The 19979-nt window shown below is 37.0% G+C and overlaps 1 protein-coding gene across 2 annotated transcripts in view; it reads left to right on the top strand.

Annotated features, from left to right (window-relative positions):
* LOC106882933 (uncharacterized) overlaps positions 1 to 15842 on the top strand; it is a 40647-nt gene extending 24805 nt beyond the window's left edge. The window contains exons 2-6 of one of the 2 annotated variants that reach the window (XM_089343851.1): positions 4164 to 4501; positions 12258 to 12436; positions 13545 to 13708; positions 15060 to 15220; positions 15658 to 15842. In XM_089343851.1, the coding sequence (XP_089199977.1) occupies positions 4171 to 4501; positions 12258 to 12436; positions 13545 to 13708; positions 15060 to 15220; positions 15658 to 15713 (891 nt within the window). In that variant the 5' untranslated portion in view covers positions 4164 to 4170 and the 3' untranslated portion in view covers positions 15714 to 15842. The remainder of the gene's footprint in view (positions 1 to 4163; positions 4502 to 12257; positions 12437 to 13544; positions 13709 to 15059; positions 15221 to 15657) is intronic. The other variant, XM_089343852.1, reaches the window with a different exon arrangement.
* The last annotated feature ends 4137 nt before the right edge of the window (positions 15843 to 19979 follow it).

Genomic DNA, 19979 nt, shown 5'->3' on the forward strand with positions numbered 1-19979 from the left:
ACACACACAAACACATATATATATATATACATAAATCTGTATATATATATATATATATATATATATATATATATATATATATATATATATATATATATATATATATATATATATATATACATAAATATATATATATATGTGTGTATACATATCTATATTTATCTATCTATCTATCTATCTATCTATCTATATATATATATATATATATATATATATAATCATAAATATATAGGGATTGACAGTAACCTGCTTCTCCAACATACTGAAAATTCAGAAATAGCAGTCAAAGAACTACTGATTTCAAAACTACAAATTATTACTCTAGATTGATAGCGATATTTTTTTACCGAAAAAGGTTTATTTCATACTGAGCTACCCGGCAAAATTGTTAATTATTAATTTTATTACTAATTGACGATTCCCTGCCCTGCATATCTATATTTTAATAATAACTCTAAGGTGAATAGTTAAACCGCAGGAATTCGTACGAGTCTCTTTCATATGCGGGACTAATTCTGATGCACACTGAATTGAATTCATTAGGGCGAGGGATTTTGAACTTACTGGCCGATAAATTTCTTAACGTCTTCCTCACGTGGTATTGATGTTCACATGGTCAAAATTAACGTGAGTTATTTAGACATTAACAAATTTATTAGAATATTTAGCTGAAGATCAGAATAGAGTATTCCTTACTCTTAACTGTGAAACGATCGTACTAAATTAACTAAAGGCAAGTGTTTTTTTACTCTTCTCTACTGTTTTTTGTTCTGTGTGTATCAAAAATATCGCTATCAATCTAGAGTAATAATTTGTAGTTTTGAAATCAGTAGTTCTTTGACTGCTATTTCTGAATTCTCAGTATGTTGGAGAAGCAGGTTACTGTCAATCCCTATATATTTATGATTATAAATGTTTTTTACCGAAAAAGGTTTTTTTCATACTGAGCTACCCGGCAAAATTGTTAATTATTAATTTTATTACTAATTGACGATTCCCTGCCCTGCATATCTATATTTTAATAATAACTCTAAGGTGAATAGTTAAACCGCAGGAATTCGTACGAGTCTCTTTCATATGCGGGACTAATTCTGATGCACACTGAATTGAATTCATTAGGGCGAGGGATTTTGAACTTACTGGCCGATAAATTTCTTAACGTCTTCCTCACGTGGTATTGATGTTCACATGGTCAAAATTAACGTGAGTTATTTAGACATTAACAAATTTATTAGAATATTTAGCTGAAGATCAGAATAGAGTATTCCTTACTCTTAACTGTGAAACGATCGTACTAAATTAACTAAAGGCAAGTGTTTTTTTACTCTTCTCTACTGTTTTTTGTTCTGTGTGTATCAAAAATATCGCTATCAATCTGGAGTAATAATTTGTAGTTTTGAAATCAGTAGTTCTTTGACTGCTATTTCTGAATTCTCAGTATGTTGGAGAAGCAGGTTACTGTCAATCCCTATATATTTATGATTATAAATGTTTTTTACCGAAAAAGGTTTTTTTCATACTGAGCTACCCGGCAAAATTGTTAATTATTAATTTTATTACTAATTGACGATTCCCTGCCCTGCATATATATATATATATATATATATATATAGATATATATATATATATATATATATATATATATATATACATCTTAGCTTATCCCATAACTTCTGTCCGAATTTTGAATAAAATAACAAGTGATCAAATGTTATATTGGATTGAAATTTAATCATCGATATACTTTCCCTGATTATCTATGACTTCCTTCCATCTATTTACAAGCTTTTTAATCCCATCAATGTAAAACTCTTTTGGCTTCAAAGCGAAGAACTCTGACATGTCAGTTTCGACCTCCTCCTGGTTTGCGAAAGTTATGTTCCTCAAATGATTCTGAAGGAGCACGGTCGGGAGAATAAGGTGGATGAGGATTTTTTTTCTCAACCAAGCTCTTCGATCTTCTGTTATGTGATCTTTGCAGTGTGGGGTCGCGCATTGTCCTCATGAAACATCACTTCTTTTCGATTCACTAAAGCGGGTGTTTTTTTTTTCTTCAAAACTTGGTTCAAATGCTCTAATTGCTGACAGTAGACTTGAACATTGATTGTTGCGTTAGGTGGTAACAATTCAAAGTGAATTACTCCTTTGCAATCCCACCAGATAAAGAGAACCTTTTTCCCATGAAGTTCCCTTCTTGGTTGTGGTTGAGCTTTTTCCCTTTTACCAAGCCACTGTTTACGACGTTTAACATTTTGATAGAAGATCCATTTTTCGTCATCAGTCATAAATCTATTCAAAAAGGGTGAAATGAGTTTGTGAGAATGGAGAGAAGAGCAGATGTCAACTCGGGATTTGCAGTTGCTTTCGGACAATTCATGAGGCACTCATTTTCCAAGTTTAAGAACCTTTCCAAGTTGTTGAAGATGATAATGTACAGTTGTATTGTATGAACTAAGCTTTTTTGCCATTTCTTCAACTGATAATGCAGGATTTTCTTCAAGTAATGCCTCAAGGAGCTTATCATCAAACTCAAGGCTGAAATCTCCACATATGTATATATGTGTGTAGGTACACGCACGCACACACACACACGCCTGCTTAAACTAAAGAACGGCTGTGCAATGATCGTAAATCAAAATCGGGAAGATTACGAACTATAAATGAAAAGACGCATGGAAGGGCCGATGTATACCCAGCGCGCAGATGATTTTTTCCGCAAATTATAGGGTGGCTTACGATGCGTTGCCAACTCATGGTCTTCAATGGAGCTGAATTATTATTATTATTAGTTTTTGTTAAGTATCACCATTATAAGTAATTATACTCTGGTGTAATTAAGAAATCAAGTCGTAAATAAACGAAACCATCACATCCATCACTATACACGCACACACACTCACACACACACACATCTTCAATATATCAACTGTTGCCATCACAACAAACACAACAATACCACCGCCACAGCAACACCACCGCTACAGCCAACAACAATATCCAACACATCCCATCGAATGTGCATTTGGGTATCCAACGTGCTCAATGAAGTGTACCTGTTCATATTCATGTTAGACAGTTTAGCTTAGTTCCGTGTAGGTGAAGGCATAATATCATTAATGATCAGTGTTGATCTCATTGTGTATGTTATTGACCATTATATAGAGTTGTGATATCTGAAGATACTGGTGACAGTAGCGAGCAGTCCTGCTATCAGGGAACAGTTCGGAAACCTGCGCTCTGGTTTCACTTCCAGAGACAGTGCTGACATTGTCATTCGTAGGAGCTCTGGAGACAGTGCCGACCCCTGTGGTAATTCTGGATAATAGTCCTTCTATTATAAACACAAGGTCTGAAATTTTATAGGAAAGGGCCAGTCGATTATATGAACCCCACCGCTCACTTAATACTTGTTTTAATGAGCCTGAAAGGATAAAAGGATAAGTCGGCCTCTGTAACATTTGAAAGCAGTGAACAATATCGGCATTCGTAGGGATTCTGACTTGACATCTAGAGACAGTGCTGACATCTGTGGTAATTCTGAAAGCGAGATTTGTGGGCATCCTTCATATTTATGTCATTATATTCGTAAGTGGACGGTCATCCGAGGAGAGGACATTACTGGACGGTCATAGTGGACAGATTACGTTTGTGCGTCAAAGATATTCCAGCCGTGACCATCCCGTTCTTTTTAATTCAGATATTCTCTATTAGCTTTTTCTTCTTTCATTTCCCCTCACAAATGTATCTCTTGCACTTTATCTCTTCCTTTATCTCGTCCCTTCTCTCTATTACTATCTATTTCTAGCAATGTCGTACGTATTCTCTTCCCCTCTCTATTCCATGCCCTCCTATCCTCTAGCTCCCCCTATGTTTCTCATTTACTCTGATGTCTCTCACTTTCTTTTATCTGTTAGTCTTTCTTTTTACATCTCCCCTTATCCCTTTCTCTCTCTCCCTATACCATCGTCGATTTCTCTCTCTCTCTCTCCCTATTTCTATCTCTCTATCAATTTCTCTTCTGCTTCTTTCTCTTTATCTCTTCCACTCTTGAATTTGTATCTTCCTCTCCATCTCTCTCTAAATTTTCTTCCTCATCTTCTAACATACACACACTTACACATGCGCACACACATATTTATATCATCGTCCTCTACTGATTCTAGAGCCAAGATGTTCCAGTTTCCTTCTACCATTCCAACCGTGTCCACACTGCTGCTATTAACCCTTACTACAATTTTGACCGTTGCCTCAAATCGGGAATTTTATACAGGCAGCTACAGATCTCTGCCTCTTGGTTATTCCTACCGTTTCCTTCAGACACCGCCAACAGAACAATTCTTTTCCACTCAATGTCTACTGAAATGTCCCGAGATTTCTCTAAGCAGCCAATCGGAATTCTTCACTTACAACAATGTCAGCCATGTTTGTAAGAATTACTCACCGAAAAATCTAATGACAGTCGTCAGCACGAATGACAGCAACGAGATGTCCTACTTCAGAAGTAAGTGAATTATTATTATTACCATTATTATTATTATTATTATTATTATTATTATTATTATTATTATTATTATTATTATTATTATTTTGTTGTTGTTGTTGTTGTTTTTTCTAATTTCTTCAAATTTTCTTCCGTTTGTCGCCGAGTGTTTTCCGTACACCTGGGGCAGAGAATCTCATTGTATGCATTCCCAGTTTACACACGCAAATTCACAGGTAAAATATGTATGTAAAAAAAAAAAATTAATGAATGGATGTTGTTTTCACAGCGATAATGCTCTTCTCAGTACATGAGTTGTTCCAGTTAACACAATTGTTTACACTTCCTGTAAGCCTGGAATCATTTTCAAATGGGTTTCATCTTTGCCATATAGTTTTAAATCATCCATATAAAATAGATGGCTTATTTTCCTGTTGTCAATTTTGTAGCCATACCGTCTTATTCAGTTCACCTGAGAGTGGTATTAGTGCTATGCAGAAAATTAGTGGTGAAAGTGAGTCACCTTGGAAAATGCCACAGTTTATACTAATATTGTTTGAGCGCAATACTCCATTAGAATGATATAATTGGAGCTTCGTGTTCCACAGTGACATACTATACTTTAAAATATCTGAAATCACAGGAGAAATTTTGAAAATGTCCAGCGATTTCAGAATCTACGAATGTGGTGTGTTGTCAAAGGCATTTTTATAATCAATCCATGAAGAGCTGAGATTTCTGCGATTGTTATGGCAGTTCTCAAAGATCATACGATTAATTAAGAGCTGATCTTTGCATCCGTATGAGCCTCGTCTGCAAACTTTTTGTTCGGTGAGAAAGAAGTTATTCTCTTCCATAAACGTATATGTTTTCTCCATTAGAATAGATGTCCAAATCTTATAGGTAGTAGACAAACATGTTACAGGCCGGTAGTTTTTTGGATCTTTGGTTTCGTTATTTTGGGGAGGAGGTAAGTAATACCATCTGCCATCCAGTGGGGAGTTTTTCCGGGTCTTTCATAATACTATTAAATAGTATTACTAATATTTTGTGTGCGGACGAGAGTGAGCAGAGCCAGAAATTTGGTACACTATCAATACCAGGGGATTTCCACTTATGAGCCTTCGTTAGTGCCCTCCTTAGGTCGGCGATTGAAATGTCTTCCCATACCTGTTCTTGTAGATTTTTGTAGGCATCTTGGGTGCGTTTGATCCAGTCTGCATTTTCATTGTATTGTTTCTCATCACTCCAGATCCCTTTCCAAAAGTTTTCAACTTCTTCCATTAGGTGTGAATTTTCAATGGTTAATATTTCTTTCCCTATTTCCCTGTAAATTGATTTGGCATTGGATTTGAACATCTTATTTTGCTGGTAGAATTTGATTCTTTTCTCAAATCTGCGTATTCTCTGAGTTTTTGGTTGTATTATTATTATTATTATTATTATTATTATTATTATTATTATTATTATTTTATGTTTGACTTTTGTTTTGCATTTGTACAAGTTGGATCCAAGTCTCACCCAGAGACCTCAAGAGACAACAAGTTAGAAGTTCATGTAGGTGTTATGCCTAGGGTACCATATATTTGGATTTGTACAGTTTTGTTCAAGTGAATGTTTAAGAAACCATAAGAAAATTATGTTTGCTTTAAAATTTGAGATCACATAGACAGTATTTTACGTAGGATATGGGCAGTTCCCATGAGCACTATCTTTTGGACTTCAGCCATTTTGGGGTTTCCTGGTATCTGAGCTAGGTAGTAATCAGCCCGTTTCGCTGTCATTCCCAGGGCACCTATGACAATAGGTATTGTTTTCGTCTTCAGATTCCACATTTTGCTAATTTCTATTTCAAGATCTTTATATTTGCTCAGTTTTTGGTAGGTCTTGACAGATACGTTTATATCAATTGGGACAGTCATATCAATGAGGAGGCATGATTTTTGTCTGAAGTCTTTCAGTATGATGTCTGGCCTATTTGCGTCTATCTTTCTGTCAGTTTGAATGGTGAAGTTCCAGAGGAGTGCAATGTGATCATTTTCAAGTACTGGGGGTGGTTTGTGTTCCCACCAGTTTTTATCATGGGGCAAGTCCAGGTTTTTGCATATTACCCAGTGAATATATTGTGCAGCTCTATCATGCCTGTTGAGATACTCTGTAGGCGCAAGCAGACTGCACATGGAGACAACATGATCGATGGTCTCATTTTGTTGTTGGCATATACGACATAATGGGGAGCTGCCGTTCTTTAATATGTTGGCCTGGTAGTTCTTTGTAGGTAGGCATTGATCTTGGGCTGCTATGATAAACCCCTCTGTTTCTGATTTCAATCCAGAGGCCATTAACCATTGGTGGGTAAGGGCTTTGTCAATATCTGCATTATTCGCTCTCTTTGGGTATTTGCCATTGAGAGGTTTTCCATGCCATTTTTCAGTCATAATAGCTAAGGCAGCAATTTTAGCACGGGTTTTCAAGCGCTTAGCTTTTTCTGTAGGTGTTTCTAGTTCGTCTAATTCTTGAATTTGTTGCAATTGGAATTCACTTAGATATTCCTTTGCCTGTTTTGTTACTGAGTAAGATGCTTTCTTGCTTTCATATTTTAAGACAAGTTTTAGCATCCAGTCCTCAGAGTTTTTCATATAGGTGTCTAGGCCAATTGTGGCTACCTTCATTGATAATGCCAGCTGTAGTAGTCCTCGACCTCCCTCTTTTCTTGGCAGATAAAGACGTTCTATATCTGCCTTAGGGTGGTGCATTCTATGCATTGTCAACAGTTTTCGTATTTTTCTGTCAACATTACATATTTCAGTAATTGACCAGTTAACGATGTTGAAACTGTAAGTCACGACTGGTATGGCTAGAGCATTGATCGCTTCGATCCTGTTTCTCGCGTTCAGCTCTGTCTTCAGTATTGCTCTCACCCTGCGATAACATTCTCTTCTGATCCTTTCCCTCATCACTGAGTGCTTGATATTGTCCCCTTCAATTACCCCTAGGTATTTGTAGCTCTCCGCTGGTTCTAACTCTTTTATGACATTTTGCTGGTCAAGGTTCACATTAGATGTGTTTGTCATTTTTCCTTTGATAAAGATAGCTTTTGCACATTTATCAAGGCCAAATTGCATCCTGATGTCATCACTGAATTGTTTAACAATCGCTAGTAGGCCTTTGAGTTGTTGGTCATTTTTTGCAAAGAGCTTTAAATCATCCATGTAAATGAGATGATTTATATTTTTATCAAATATTTTATAACCATACTGTGCATCATTGAGCAATTTTGAGAGCGGTATTAGGGCTAGACAGAAGAGGAGTGGTGATAGTGAGTCACCCTGGAAAATGCCACATGAAATTCTTACATCTCCAGCATTTAGAGATTCATTGTCATTGTTCAACATCAGTGTGGTTCTCCATGATCTCATACTTACAGATAAAAAGTTTCGCAGAGTAGGAGCTATTTTATACATTTCCAGACATTTCCTAATCCAGCTATGTGGTAGGCTATCAAAGGCCTTTTTATAGTCTATCCAGGCTATTGACAAGTTTTTGTGTCGCTTGTGACAATCTTCTAAGATCATCTTATTGATGAGTAGCTGATCTTTACAACCATAAGATCCACGTTTACATCCCTTTTGCTCATTAGGGAATATGCTACTTTCTATTAAAAAACTATAGGTGTACTCGGTTAGGACAGATGTTAGCGTCTTATACATTGTTGTTAAGCAGGTTATGGGGCGATAATTTTTTGGTTCGTTTGTTTCCTCATTTTTTGGAAGCAGGAATGTTAAACCATTAACTAGCCAAGAGGGCATCAAACTAGGATTTTGCAAAACATCGTTGTAAAGTTTTGTTAGCAGTTCATGGCTTTCTGGGAAGGCATTCAACCAGAAGTTAGGAATTTTATCCTTTCCTGGAGACTTCCATTTGCTTGACCTCCTGAGAGCAGATCTTATATCTTCTACCCTGACCCCCTCCCACTTTTGCTCCTCTAAGGAGTCTAGGTCTGTAGCTATTCTATCAATCCAAGGGGCCTTTTCATTGTGTGTTTTATCTTCTGCCCAGATTTTATTCCAAAATTCTTGCACTTCTTCTTTTGATGGGACAGACTTTATTGTTACTGGTGTTTTCCCTATCTTCCTGTAGAAATTTTTGGGGTTATTTTTGAACATGTTATTATCTCGGAAGAATTTAACACGCTTTTCATACCTTGCTATGCGGGCAGCTTTAGCACATACCTTTTGCTTGATGGTTTCTATGGTGGCATCAATGTCAACTATGGTTTTCATGTTATATTTTTTCTTTAGTTTTTGGGTCTTTGTAGGTTTGATACTCTTGTCAAATTTAAGGTTTTTCAAACATTCTATGTCAGATCTAAGCAGCTTAATTTGGTGTTGAATGCGTTCTTGCCAAGAAGGCTTTTTGTGGGAGTGTTGTCTTTTTCTAATCTTTTCACCACATAGAATCGTTGAGATTCTTGCGGATGCATAGTACAGGTGGTTGAGATCTGTAATATCAACATCATTAGCTGAAATTATATCCTTAAGTGCAAGGCGGATTTTACCAATTATTTTCAGGTTTTGGTTAGAATTGCGAATTTTGGGGAGAGTGTCGCGTTCATTCATACTAGTTTCTTTAATTTTCAGCCATTCAATCATGATTTGATTTTTTAGATCATGTAGTTCTGTTGCGTCGATTTCTGTATGACTTCCTTCATCTATTTGATTTTCACCTGCCTTAGTGTTTATGGTTGGTTCAGAGAGTATTTTATTTTGCCTATCAGTTACCTTAACTCTTTCAATTATTACTGTATTTTCATCAGCCTTGGGCTGGTTTATAATTATTTCCTCTGTAGTATCTTCTTTAGCTGCAGTTTCATTCTTTTTATCCTTTACTGCTTGCTTAATTTGGTCAATCTCTATTTCAGTTAGTAATTTTTTTTTTATAATGTTTCTTCTGACGTTGGCAAGTTTATTACTGTCTATGTAGGGTCTTACTGCAAGGTGTTTCTGTCTCCAGTTTAAGTAGGTTTGTACAGTATTAGATTTATCTGTAGGGAAATATATGGCACGGTAGAAGGCTCTAAGAACTTCTTTATTATCTTCCCTAGACCATTTTTCATTCTTTATCTTTTGGTTATTTGATGACGAGCATGGATGGCCATCTGTTGGAATATTCCGGTTGTGGGGTACTTCCAGCTCCTGTGTGTCGGGAAGATTTGAACCAGTAGCAGATTTCTCGTCTCGGATCTGGTTCATTATCCGAGTAAGTGGTCCTTTATAATCCGGTCTATGACCATTGCGGTTTATATTTTGTTTTATTAACAGTGAGGCATAACAAGCTTCGACGTTGACGCTAGGGGACGGATCTGTCTGTTTAGGGTAAGTTTTTTGAGACAACACCGTCTCCGAGCTTTCGTGACGTAGCTTCTTAAGGCTAGCAGATCTATTTCGAGTGAGTGGCCCTTTGTGATTCGGTCGATAACCACTCTGGTTTGTGATCTGCCTTGTTATCATTGAGGCATGACGAGCTTTGGCGTTGACATTCGGGGACGGATTTGTCTGTTTAGGGTCAGTTTTTTGAGACAACACCGTCACCGAGTTCTCAGCATGTAAACATTGCTCGTAGCGTAGTTTTTTAAGGCTAGCAGATCGGTATTCATCTGTATTTTTTTTGTTGATAGATTTATCTCCAGGCATAGTGTATTTTTGTGTGTGTGTGGCGTTTTAAACTTATGAATGGTTCACTGTCTGTATTTGTTCACAAAATGAAAATAAACAAAGAAGAAAGAAAAAAAGTTTTGGTTTTGCTTCGTTTGTGATATGTGTTTTCGTATCCGTAAGTGTGTCCTGTGATTTTTACGTAGTTCTGTAAACATTAAGATGCATGTGTAGTTCTATGGGTATCAAAACGTATATATCATTGTGTACACGTTCAAGTGTATGCGTAATTATTCAATATATGTACTTACTATTTTGTTCCATTTCTTTTTTTTTATAGTTTGTAAACTTTCCGGTGTTGGTTTTGCGTGTGTGATCGCACGTGTTTCATTGAGACATCGTGCATAGGAGGTCCTGTGCTTTGTATTGCAGTGAAATTTCATTTTTTAAGAATAAAAATATTCTTAAAAAAATTATCTTCGTTAAAAGACCGCTTCCTTCAAATCTTCCAATTATTATTATTATTATTATTACTATTATTATTATTATTATTATTATTATTATTATTATTATTATTATTATTATTATTATTATTATTATTATTATTATCATTATCATATCTTTTCTTTTTTAAGGCGGTGAGCTGGCAGAATCATTAGCATTCTGAACGAAATGTTTCTAAGTTCAAATTGCATCGAGGTCGAGTTTACTTTTCATCCTTTCGGGGTCGATTAAATAAGTACCAGTTGAACACTGGTATCGATGTAATCGACTCATCCCCTCCCCCAAAATTGCTGCCATTGTGACAAAATTTGAATCCATTCTTATTATTTCATTTTACCACAGATTTTGTTGGAATTCTTGGAGTCTTGCATGCGTAGCGGGCATGCTGCTTCCAGCCCATGGTACCATGTTATCCGTCCTTTTCAACTAATACTTTCCGGATTATTCTGACCGCGTCAAGGGAGCAAACCTTTTGTAACAGTTCTACTGGGCACTCTTTTCTACTTTCCTTTATATTCCTCTTGATGCCTTCTGATACTGTCCCTAAGGACCCCTCAGGGATTGGCACTATCTTCACCTGCTTCATTTTCCATTGCTAGAATATTTCGTACTTAAGAGTGTTGTATTTATCTATTTTTTTCGCCTTCTTTGTTGATTATTCGCGGATCAAAGGGGCGCGCAACATCAACTGTATGGCACATGTGGTGCATCTTGTCGGCAACTACTTGATCCGCTCTGTTTTGCTCTAGCACCTGATTTGTTTGGTTTTGGAAACCTCAGAGGATTTTGCTTGACTGTGGTTCCACCATTCTCTCCGATTTGTTCTCATACTACGTCTTACCTCTCTCTAACCCCCAATTTCCGCACAGGTTCCAACATCGCACTTTCGCTACCTAACTGTGTCGCCAAAATTTGTAGTGGTTTTGGACATGTCTAGGCCATTCGTAAGTGATATGAACCATGGTTTCGTCCACTCTATTACAGATGCGGCACAGCGGTGCAACTTGCTCATTCCTAAGGTTGACCCTCGAATTCGTGGAAAAACCATGACTATATGTTGCCAGTATAGTGCTGTCAGTCTCTATGTTCAGTGTCCCTTTCTTCAGTGTTCCTTTTTTCAGCCAATCCCACCTATATTTTCCAACAACTTCTATTGTGGTTACATGGAAATTATTGTGGAGTCCCTTGTTGCCTTATGCTTTTCCATATCATTTTTGTATTTCTTCCTTTATTTTGCCGTTTTTTCTAGGTTTTCAATACTCCCTCAGTCCTAACTGCCACTAGCAAGGTTTCCTTACTTTAGCATAGGTGTCTCATCAAGCTCCCGAGTTCGATACGTACGCAGTCTTCCACACTTATCAGTGCCCTTCCTCCATTTGCTCTTTTCGTGTAGAGACGATCAGTGTCTGAAGGTGTATGATGGACTCCATGCATCATTAGAAGCTTTCTTGTCTTCCTGTCCAACTCCTATCTCTCCTCCTCTGTTCACTTCAATATTCTAGCACCATACCGAACTACTGCGGCTGCGCGTGAGTTCATGGCCGAAATAATGTTTCAGGTATTCAGCTTTGAAGCCACTACTACTACTACTTCTACTACTACTATCATTATTATTTCAGACAGCCAATGGATTAAAACATATGCCATATCAATGGGAGCTGGTTCGAAAGTCTATAATTCATTCATGAATATCGAAAGTCCTTCAACCTGGAATGTGGACAAATGCATTGGTACCTTTTGTCCCAACTTCTGCCGACGTCCCATTCTTGATTTCTGGAACTATCTTCCCATTGATGAGGTATGTAGGCATATGCATACACATACACGCGCACACAAACACATATTGTTATTTTCATAATTTTAGTAATAATGATTAACAGATATTTAGATCAATTCAATTGCTTCTGACATTTTTGACCTGTAAAAATTTTATATTATGAAGGCGAAACCGTGTTGAAACGAATTGTATCCGCGGCAAACCGTAGTAATAAGAAAAATTTATCATAGAGAAAGGAATCTATCTATCTATATATATATATATATATATATATATATATATATATATATATATATATATATATATATATATATATATATATATATATATATATATATATATATATATATATATATATATATATATATATATATATATATATATATATATATATATATATATATATATTTATATATTTATATATATATATATATATATTTATATATATATATATATATATATATATATATATATATATATATATATATATATATATATGACGTATATGTATATGTGTCTGTAGTGGGGTGTATCGGATCTAAAAAGGAATCGGTCGTTTAGGTATTACGATACGTGTTTCAATAGCAGAAAATTGCTTTTATTAACACATTGAGTTATAGAACTTGACATGCAATGACATGAGATTTTTTGTAAGATTATGAAATGAAAAGTTTACCTTAGATTACCACATCTTGTGGGGGTGGGGGTCAAGCTGTATTAGAGGTTAATTAAGCGATATGTACCAGATAGTATCATGGTAGAATATGAAGTTTTCAAGTGACGGGGAATTAAAAATAATATTTGACTCATTTAGATAGAGCAAGGTACCGCTTAGGTCAATGACAAATCAATGTCATTAATTTCGTGTGTTAAAGAAATTCTTTACATTCAAAGCAATGATGAAGAAAAATGAGAGTGGACATTATGGCTAACATCCAAGGAAATGTAAATTAAATTATCTCGATCTATTTAAATTTATTCACTTATTTTTTTCATTGTGTGTGTGTGTGTGTGTGTGTGTGTGTGTGTGTGTGTGTGTGTGTGTGTGTGTGTGTGTGTGCGTGCGTGTGTGTGTGCGTGTGTGTGTGTGTGTGTGTGTGTGTGTGATACATGTTCATTTCTTTTGCAGGTTAAACTGGTGATTTATGAAAAACAAACAGCTGTGGTGACTATGATATTTGATGGACGAAATACAACACTTAAATCCTGGTTCTCTCAAAGAAACTTGAAAAGTTCGCCATGGGTCGATCTAGCTTCAGCCACAAGCCTTCTTTTCTCAGTGGAGGGAGTTTTGTATGTTTCTTTATCTTCTTTCTTGTTTTGTCTTATTCTGTCATGTCGAGAAATATAATATTAAAAAGCACTTTTCGTAGGCTACGGATATACAGTCTGACGCTATACATTTAGACGCGATACTCTGTGGAGACGAACAACGCATCATATTTCCAGTCTTTCAACAGTATATCTGCAATTGTTATGATATACAGAATGCAAATTTGAACAAATACTGATGTCGTCTGTAATGATGAAATATATCCAGACTTCCGGCTAACTACAGTACCGCTGATTTGCTAATCACTATTTTTCTATGTCAAAAGAAGCGAAATTTCTCTTGACCTGCGGATGCCAACGACTACTTACTACTGATGTGTTTGAATTCATAAGAAATACGGATTTAGCAATTCCGTCGCCATTGCTAGAGGCTGTTTCTCTATTATTAGTACATTTCTGTATTTCTAACATTATATATCTAAATGAAATGCTTTCCGGGTGGAGTAAAGCAGTTTCCTGGCTTTCACGTTAAGTGACATGTTTTAAAGTGATAAACACGAAAATATTCACCTTAGAATATTGACTTATATCTGTTCGTTTTGAATATTATATTTCATTATATTATTTCTACTGAGCAAAATTTCTTGTATGTTTATTTGGCACTTTGGTAAGATGTTTAACATGGGAAAATATTATCGTTTATAGGTTAGTGGCGTTTTGTGGATTTTTTTACTGAGGTGTGACTCGTGTGTAGTTTCGCATTTGTTGGCGTATTTACATTTGCACATTTCTACGTGCTTGTATGTTTGTATGTGAGTGTGTGTGCGTATGTGCGTGCGTGTGTATGTATATCTATGTGTATGAGTGTGTGTATGTGTGTGTGAGAGAGAGAGAGAGAGAGAGAGAGAGAGAGAGAGAGAGAAAATGTATGCGTGTGTGAGTGTAAGACAGATCTCGTTGGGAAGAGAATCTATAGATGGCTGTTGGTGATGTCACAGCATATTTTAACACAGACTGCTATAGATCTCTATGTATCATACATAACGTATACTCATTCACGACAGGCCAGTTACTGCAATATGTGTCCTGCTATAACACCTTGCTCTCACCGGCTGTTGATGGGACGAAGATTTTCTGTCTTTCCGGCATTTATTGTGTTCGTAACACAGCAAATCCACATGAGATATTATTCAAGGAAAATATACTATAGTAATTAGTCTATCAACAATGTGAATATACATTAAGTATGATACACGGAAGGCAATTTTAAACACTGACTGATTCAGTTTTGTATAGCTGACATATTCATATATTTCATAAATGTTTAGATTTTCATATTCTGAAACCCAACCAACTTTCATTAACTCCACAGCGGAATACGTAGCTTCTATATAGGTAAATTTAAGACATGTTCAAAAATTGGCGGCTGGTTGATTGTCGATGAGATTCCACCTTTCTGTTCGTTTCGTTACAAAGGTCATTCTCCTTCAATCCGTTATTCTAATACAAATTTGGAATTCGTATGGAAGAACGGTAAGTGACATTATATCTTTTCTGTGTGTGTGTGTGTGTGCGTGTGTATGTATGTGTGTGTGTGTGTGTGTGTGTGTGTGTGTGTGTGTCTGTGTGTCAGTGTGTGTCTGTGTGTATCTGTGTCTGTGTGTGTGTCTGTCTGCCTGTCTGTGTGTGTGTGCGTGTCTGTGTTTCTCTGTGTGTGTGTGTGTCTGTGTCTGTGTGTGCGTGCCTGTGTCAGTCTGTGTCTGTGTGTGACTATGAGTGGTAATAGTAGAAGTTATTTTCGTACTTAATGTTCAGCAACCAATCAGGCTTGATTCAGCTGATTTTATGATTAAAAGCGTTCTGACCGGGAATCGACTGCTATTTCTAGTAATTCGAGCTACCACGTGTAAACTCTTCCCACGATATATTAGAATTCCTTTTCTTGTTGATGTTGTTATTGTTACTTCCAGGTTATCCATTAGCAGATTCCATGGCCATATTCATCCGCTTGAGGCAGCAGAACTAACCCAGCACATAATATCCATTGATTCTATTGGTTTCGTTAACCTCCATCCAATCCAGCTGACCACCACTAGTGATCCACATAAGTCACGTTTTGCCTGTTAATAAAGAATTCATATAAATATTGTATCCAGCATCGGTCTTTTGAGTTGTGATTCTCTTTCTCTGCTTTCAGAGACAGAGCTGTTGTTGTTGTTTTTTCCAATTCGCGTGTTTGTTTGTTTGTTTGTTTGTGTTCGTGCTTGAGTGCGTATGTGTATATAGATATCTGAGGTTTTGTCTCTGTGCCGTAAGGAAAAATCTCTCAGCAAATCAAGGAGACCAAAACAATAATACTAATTGCAGAAGGGGAAGTGAAAAATAACCGCCGTTTGGTCAAAACATTCTTATGGTCGGTCGCACCACCTTCAACGGTCACATGGTATGCTCCCGATTACGTAACCGACGTTCCACCTTGACCGCTCCACTTTTCTTTCTTGTGTTACAGAGTAAACATGGCCGCTCCACTGGCAATGTGCATCAAGGAAGAACAGCAACCAGTGATCCGATTTCTCTGGTCTGAATGTGTGTCAGTGGCTTAAATTCATCGCAGGCGTTCAGTACTATACTGGAACAGAGCTTTACTGCGCAGAAGTGTGTATCAGTGAAACGGGAAGTTTTAAATCTCTGAACAAGATTGAATTGGATCAAGAAGTTTTAAAGTGGCCGAATAAGCGCGAAGTATGAGAACAGAGCAAAAGGTCCATCAACCTCTGTCATTACGAGAAGATTTAACAAGTTCGAGAGATAGCTGCTGCAAACGCACGAGTGACTATCGATTGTGTGGCATGGTTTCTACAAATTAATCATGGCTCTGTGTACGAAATCATCCACTAAAATGCTTAACTTCCGTAAAATCTATGTGTAATGGGTTCCAATAAAGATTACCGAAGCGCATTAGGGAAATCGAGTGGAGATCCGTCAGAGTTTATTTGACAGCTACAATGATGAAAGCAAAGCATTTATGGAGATAGCAGTCACAAGAGATGAGACCTGCGTCCATCATTTTGAGCCAGAATCGAAAAGACAGAATGGAAACATCCGGAATCGATAGCGAAAAAGTAATTCATGACTGAACCTTCTACGGAAAAAGTGATGCTAACTGTATTTGGGGATGCAAACGAGCCTATACATGAACATTGCCTGGAAAAGGGGTCTATTGTCACTAGTGTAGGCTACAATGAAATGGCAGCCAACAAACTGAAACCAGCAATTCGCATCAAACACCAAAGTCTATTGTTAAAGTATGAATTATTGTCGGACGACAATGCACGCTCGCATTCGGCCAGCCACACTATTGAAACCATGGAGTCATCAAAATTGTGAGCCACTGGAAGAAGCACATGGAAAATCAAGAAGACTATGGCGAAAAATGAAATAAATATACACAAACATCTTTTGTATTTACTTTTACTGGTCCCAGCTAGAGGCTGCGGCCATGCTAGAGTACCACCCTTAGTGTGAGGTGTTTTTATTTTACACTAAATTCCAAGCTTTCATCTCCGGCATTATGTCTGGTGAAGTGGCGAGTTAGACGGAGTTGTTCATCTTTGTGATCCCTGCTGCCATGTGGGCTCATCTGGTACATTAGATAAAAATTTAACAAATATACCTTGCAGATCTCTGAAATGTTTTGGTAGAGTGCTGAAAGGATACAGGCCTTTGAAATCTTACAGTGCTAAGTCCTTACACTAGATGGAGAAGATGCGATATTTGGAATCTTGCAATGATGTCCAAATCGGTAGTTGTAATAGATTGCAATACCAAATGTGGAAAATGGCCTTCCAGGAACACACACACACACACACACACACATACACACACACATGTACATATATATATATATATATATATATATATATATATATATATATATATATATATATATATATATATATATATAAGCTTGTATGGAAAGATGTTTTTTCCTAGGGATAAATTTTGTCCAAGTGTACACCAGTTTTGCTCTATATCGACTAACCATATTGGAAGTTTTATATGTGTATATTTACTAGTGGTTATCGTTGGTTCTTCTTTGATATTAGTACCTTATACTTCTGAAATTCCAGTTGTCTCTACAGAGGTTTCCATTATTTTCCATAAAGGATAAAAAGATTTTAGCAATATATATAAACTGCTATAAGATTGGCCTCATCTCGAACTTAAGGTTTAGATTCGAAATCAGAATACTAGACCTTTAATTATTCTTTTCTTTTATTTATTTCAGTCATTTGACTGCGGCCATGTACTTATTCTATCGGACACTTTTTCCGAACTACTCAGTCACGGGGACGTAAACATACCAACATTGTTTATCAAGCGATATTGGTGGGCAGGGGCAATCACACGCACACACACACACACACACACACACACACACACACACACACACACACACACACACACACACACACACACATATATATATATATATATACGACATGCTTCTTTCAGTTCCCGTCTACCAAATCCACTCTCAAGGCTTTGGTAGAAGACACTTACCCAAAGTGCCACGCAGTGGTACCAAACCCGGAACCATGAGGTTGGTAAGCAAGATTCTTACCAGTACCACATAGCCATTCCTGCACCTAGGTCACAATATATTTATTGAAATTTTAGCCCTAGGTGGATTATGAATTAATGATCTTCAGATATTGAATGTAACTACTGGTTATTAAATCAGATACAACTAAATATATGTGGAATGATGAACTTATTTTTCTTTGTATAAATTAGATTTTAAATTAAATACGGTTTCGTCCTCCTATGTGTATTGCAAGAATTCTTAATATAAATAGTTTTACTTATAGAGAACACTGATTTCTACTTGAAAGTCAAACCAGATACTACACTGACATTTGCCATGTAAACTCGGTCACCTCCTATTTACGTGGTAGTTACTAAATCATAAGTTCGTCTCATGGAAGTTTTTATAATCCCTTCTGTAGAGGTGAGAATATCTTAAGTCTTGTTCCAGCCTATTCTTAAGCAACTGATGTTTAGCCATGAAAACATGGAATATTTCCTAAATACATAAATTTTACCTCTTTGCTCCAACTAGGTAACGTTCAACTACGCCTAATTATATCGCATTCTATATTAAAGTTAGTATTTCTAACGTTAAGAAACCAGATAAACACACTTAAGCTGGTGCTATGCATTTTCTCTCTATCCTTTCCATAGGACATGGGTTTCGTTAACTCCGTGAATGCTTGCAACAATGTGTAGTATTTGTTGGAAGCAGCGGCGGCAAAAAAAAAAAAAGAGCCGGGCTGACTGTGGAAACAAAACAGTCAGTGTCACGCACAGTGAGTTACGTCTTACTGTCGATCATTTGCCTTTTCTTTAGATCAACCAGCAAGGAAAAGTGGGAGAGGAAATCTGCCCTACGTATCGGGTACAGTAGATCGGTAACTAAAATACCTCACTGGAAGCATTGTTCGAGTCGTATATTCAAGGTGAGAGAAATTTCGACATATGTGGTAAAGGGTGATTTGTTGACCGCTTGCAAGATAGTGGCTGAAGGACAAGGTTTTCTGTGCGTATATTTGGCTTGCCAGATACTACAGGCAGCTTCTGAGTCAATCAGGAAGCTCCTCTGGGAAATTCATCTTTGGTAAAAATTGCACCACTTGGAGGGATGATACCAGAAACAGTGGCCGTACTTACTGCTCCGTTTGGGCGTTTCCCTAGGTATTATTTGAATGAGGTGGTGTGCATTTCCTTGCCTTGGCACCGAAGTTGGTATGGTACCAACATACCGATCCATTATTGCCGACGTATTGATATATGGATAGAGATTTAGAGCGGGATCGGCATCTTGCATGTAGGACTGTATTCTTTTCCAAACGAAGGTTGCGGACTTCCGCTACTAAGTCTTCGATTGTTTTTTTTTTTTTCTGTGGCACGTCGAAAATCCTGGAGCCGGGATGCTGTGGCCGCTACGGTAATGGAAGGAGATAGAGAAGGTAACGTCGGAGTGTTTTATCGGCAGCTGTCGTCAATTGTTCGACGGTACTGATGTCGCACATGTGTGCGAGGATGGCTTGGATGTTAGTAGGCGTGCGAGAAAAAAATAATTGCTTGAGAAAGTCGCTCCCTAATAAATTGCCTTCAGCAAGCTGGCGCACTCTGCCTTGTAGTCGTTGCGACAGGGCTCGATCTCTCTACTGTTCATCGTTGATGAGTTTATGGAATTTTTTCTCCGCTGACAGGGAATTCCGCCGTAGAA

The sequence above is a fragment of the Octopus bimaculoides genome, chromosome 28, assembly GCF_046866305.1.
Source record: "Octopus bimaculoides isolate indiv1 chromosome 28, ASM4686630v1, whole genome shotgun sequence".
NCBI classification, from domain to species: domain Eukaryota; kingdom Metazoa; phylum Mollusca; class Cephalopoda; order Octopoda; family Octopodidae; genus Octopus; species Octopus bimaculoides.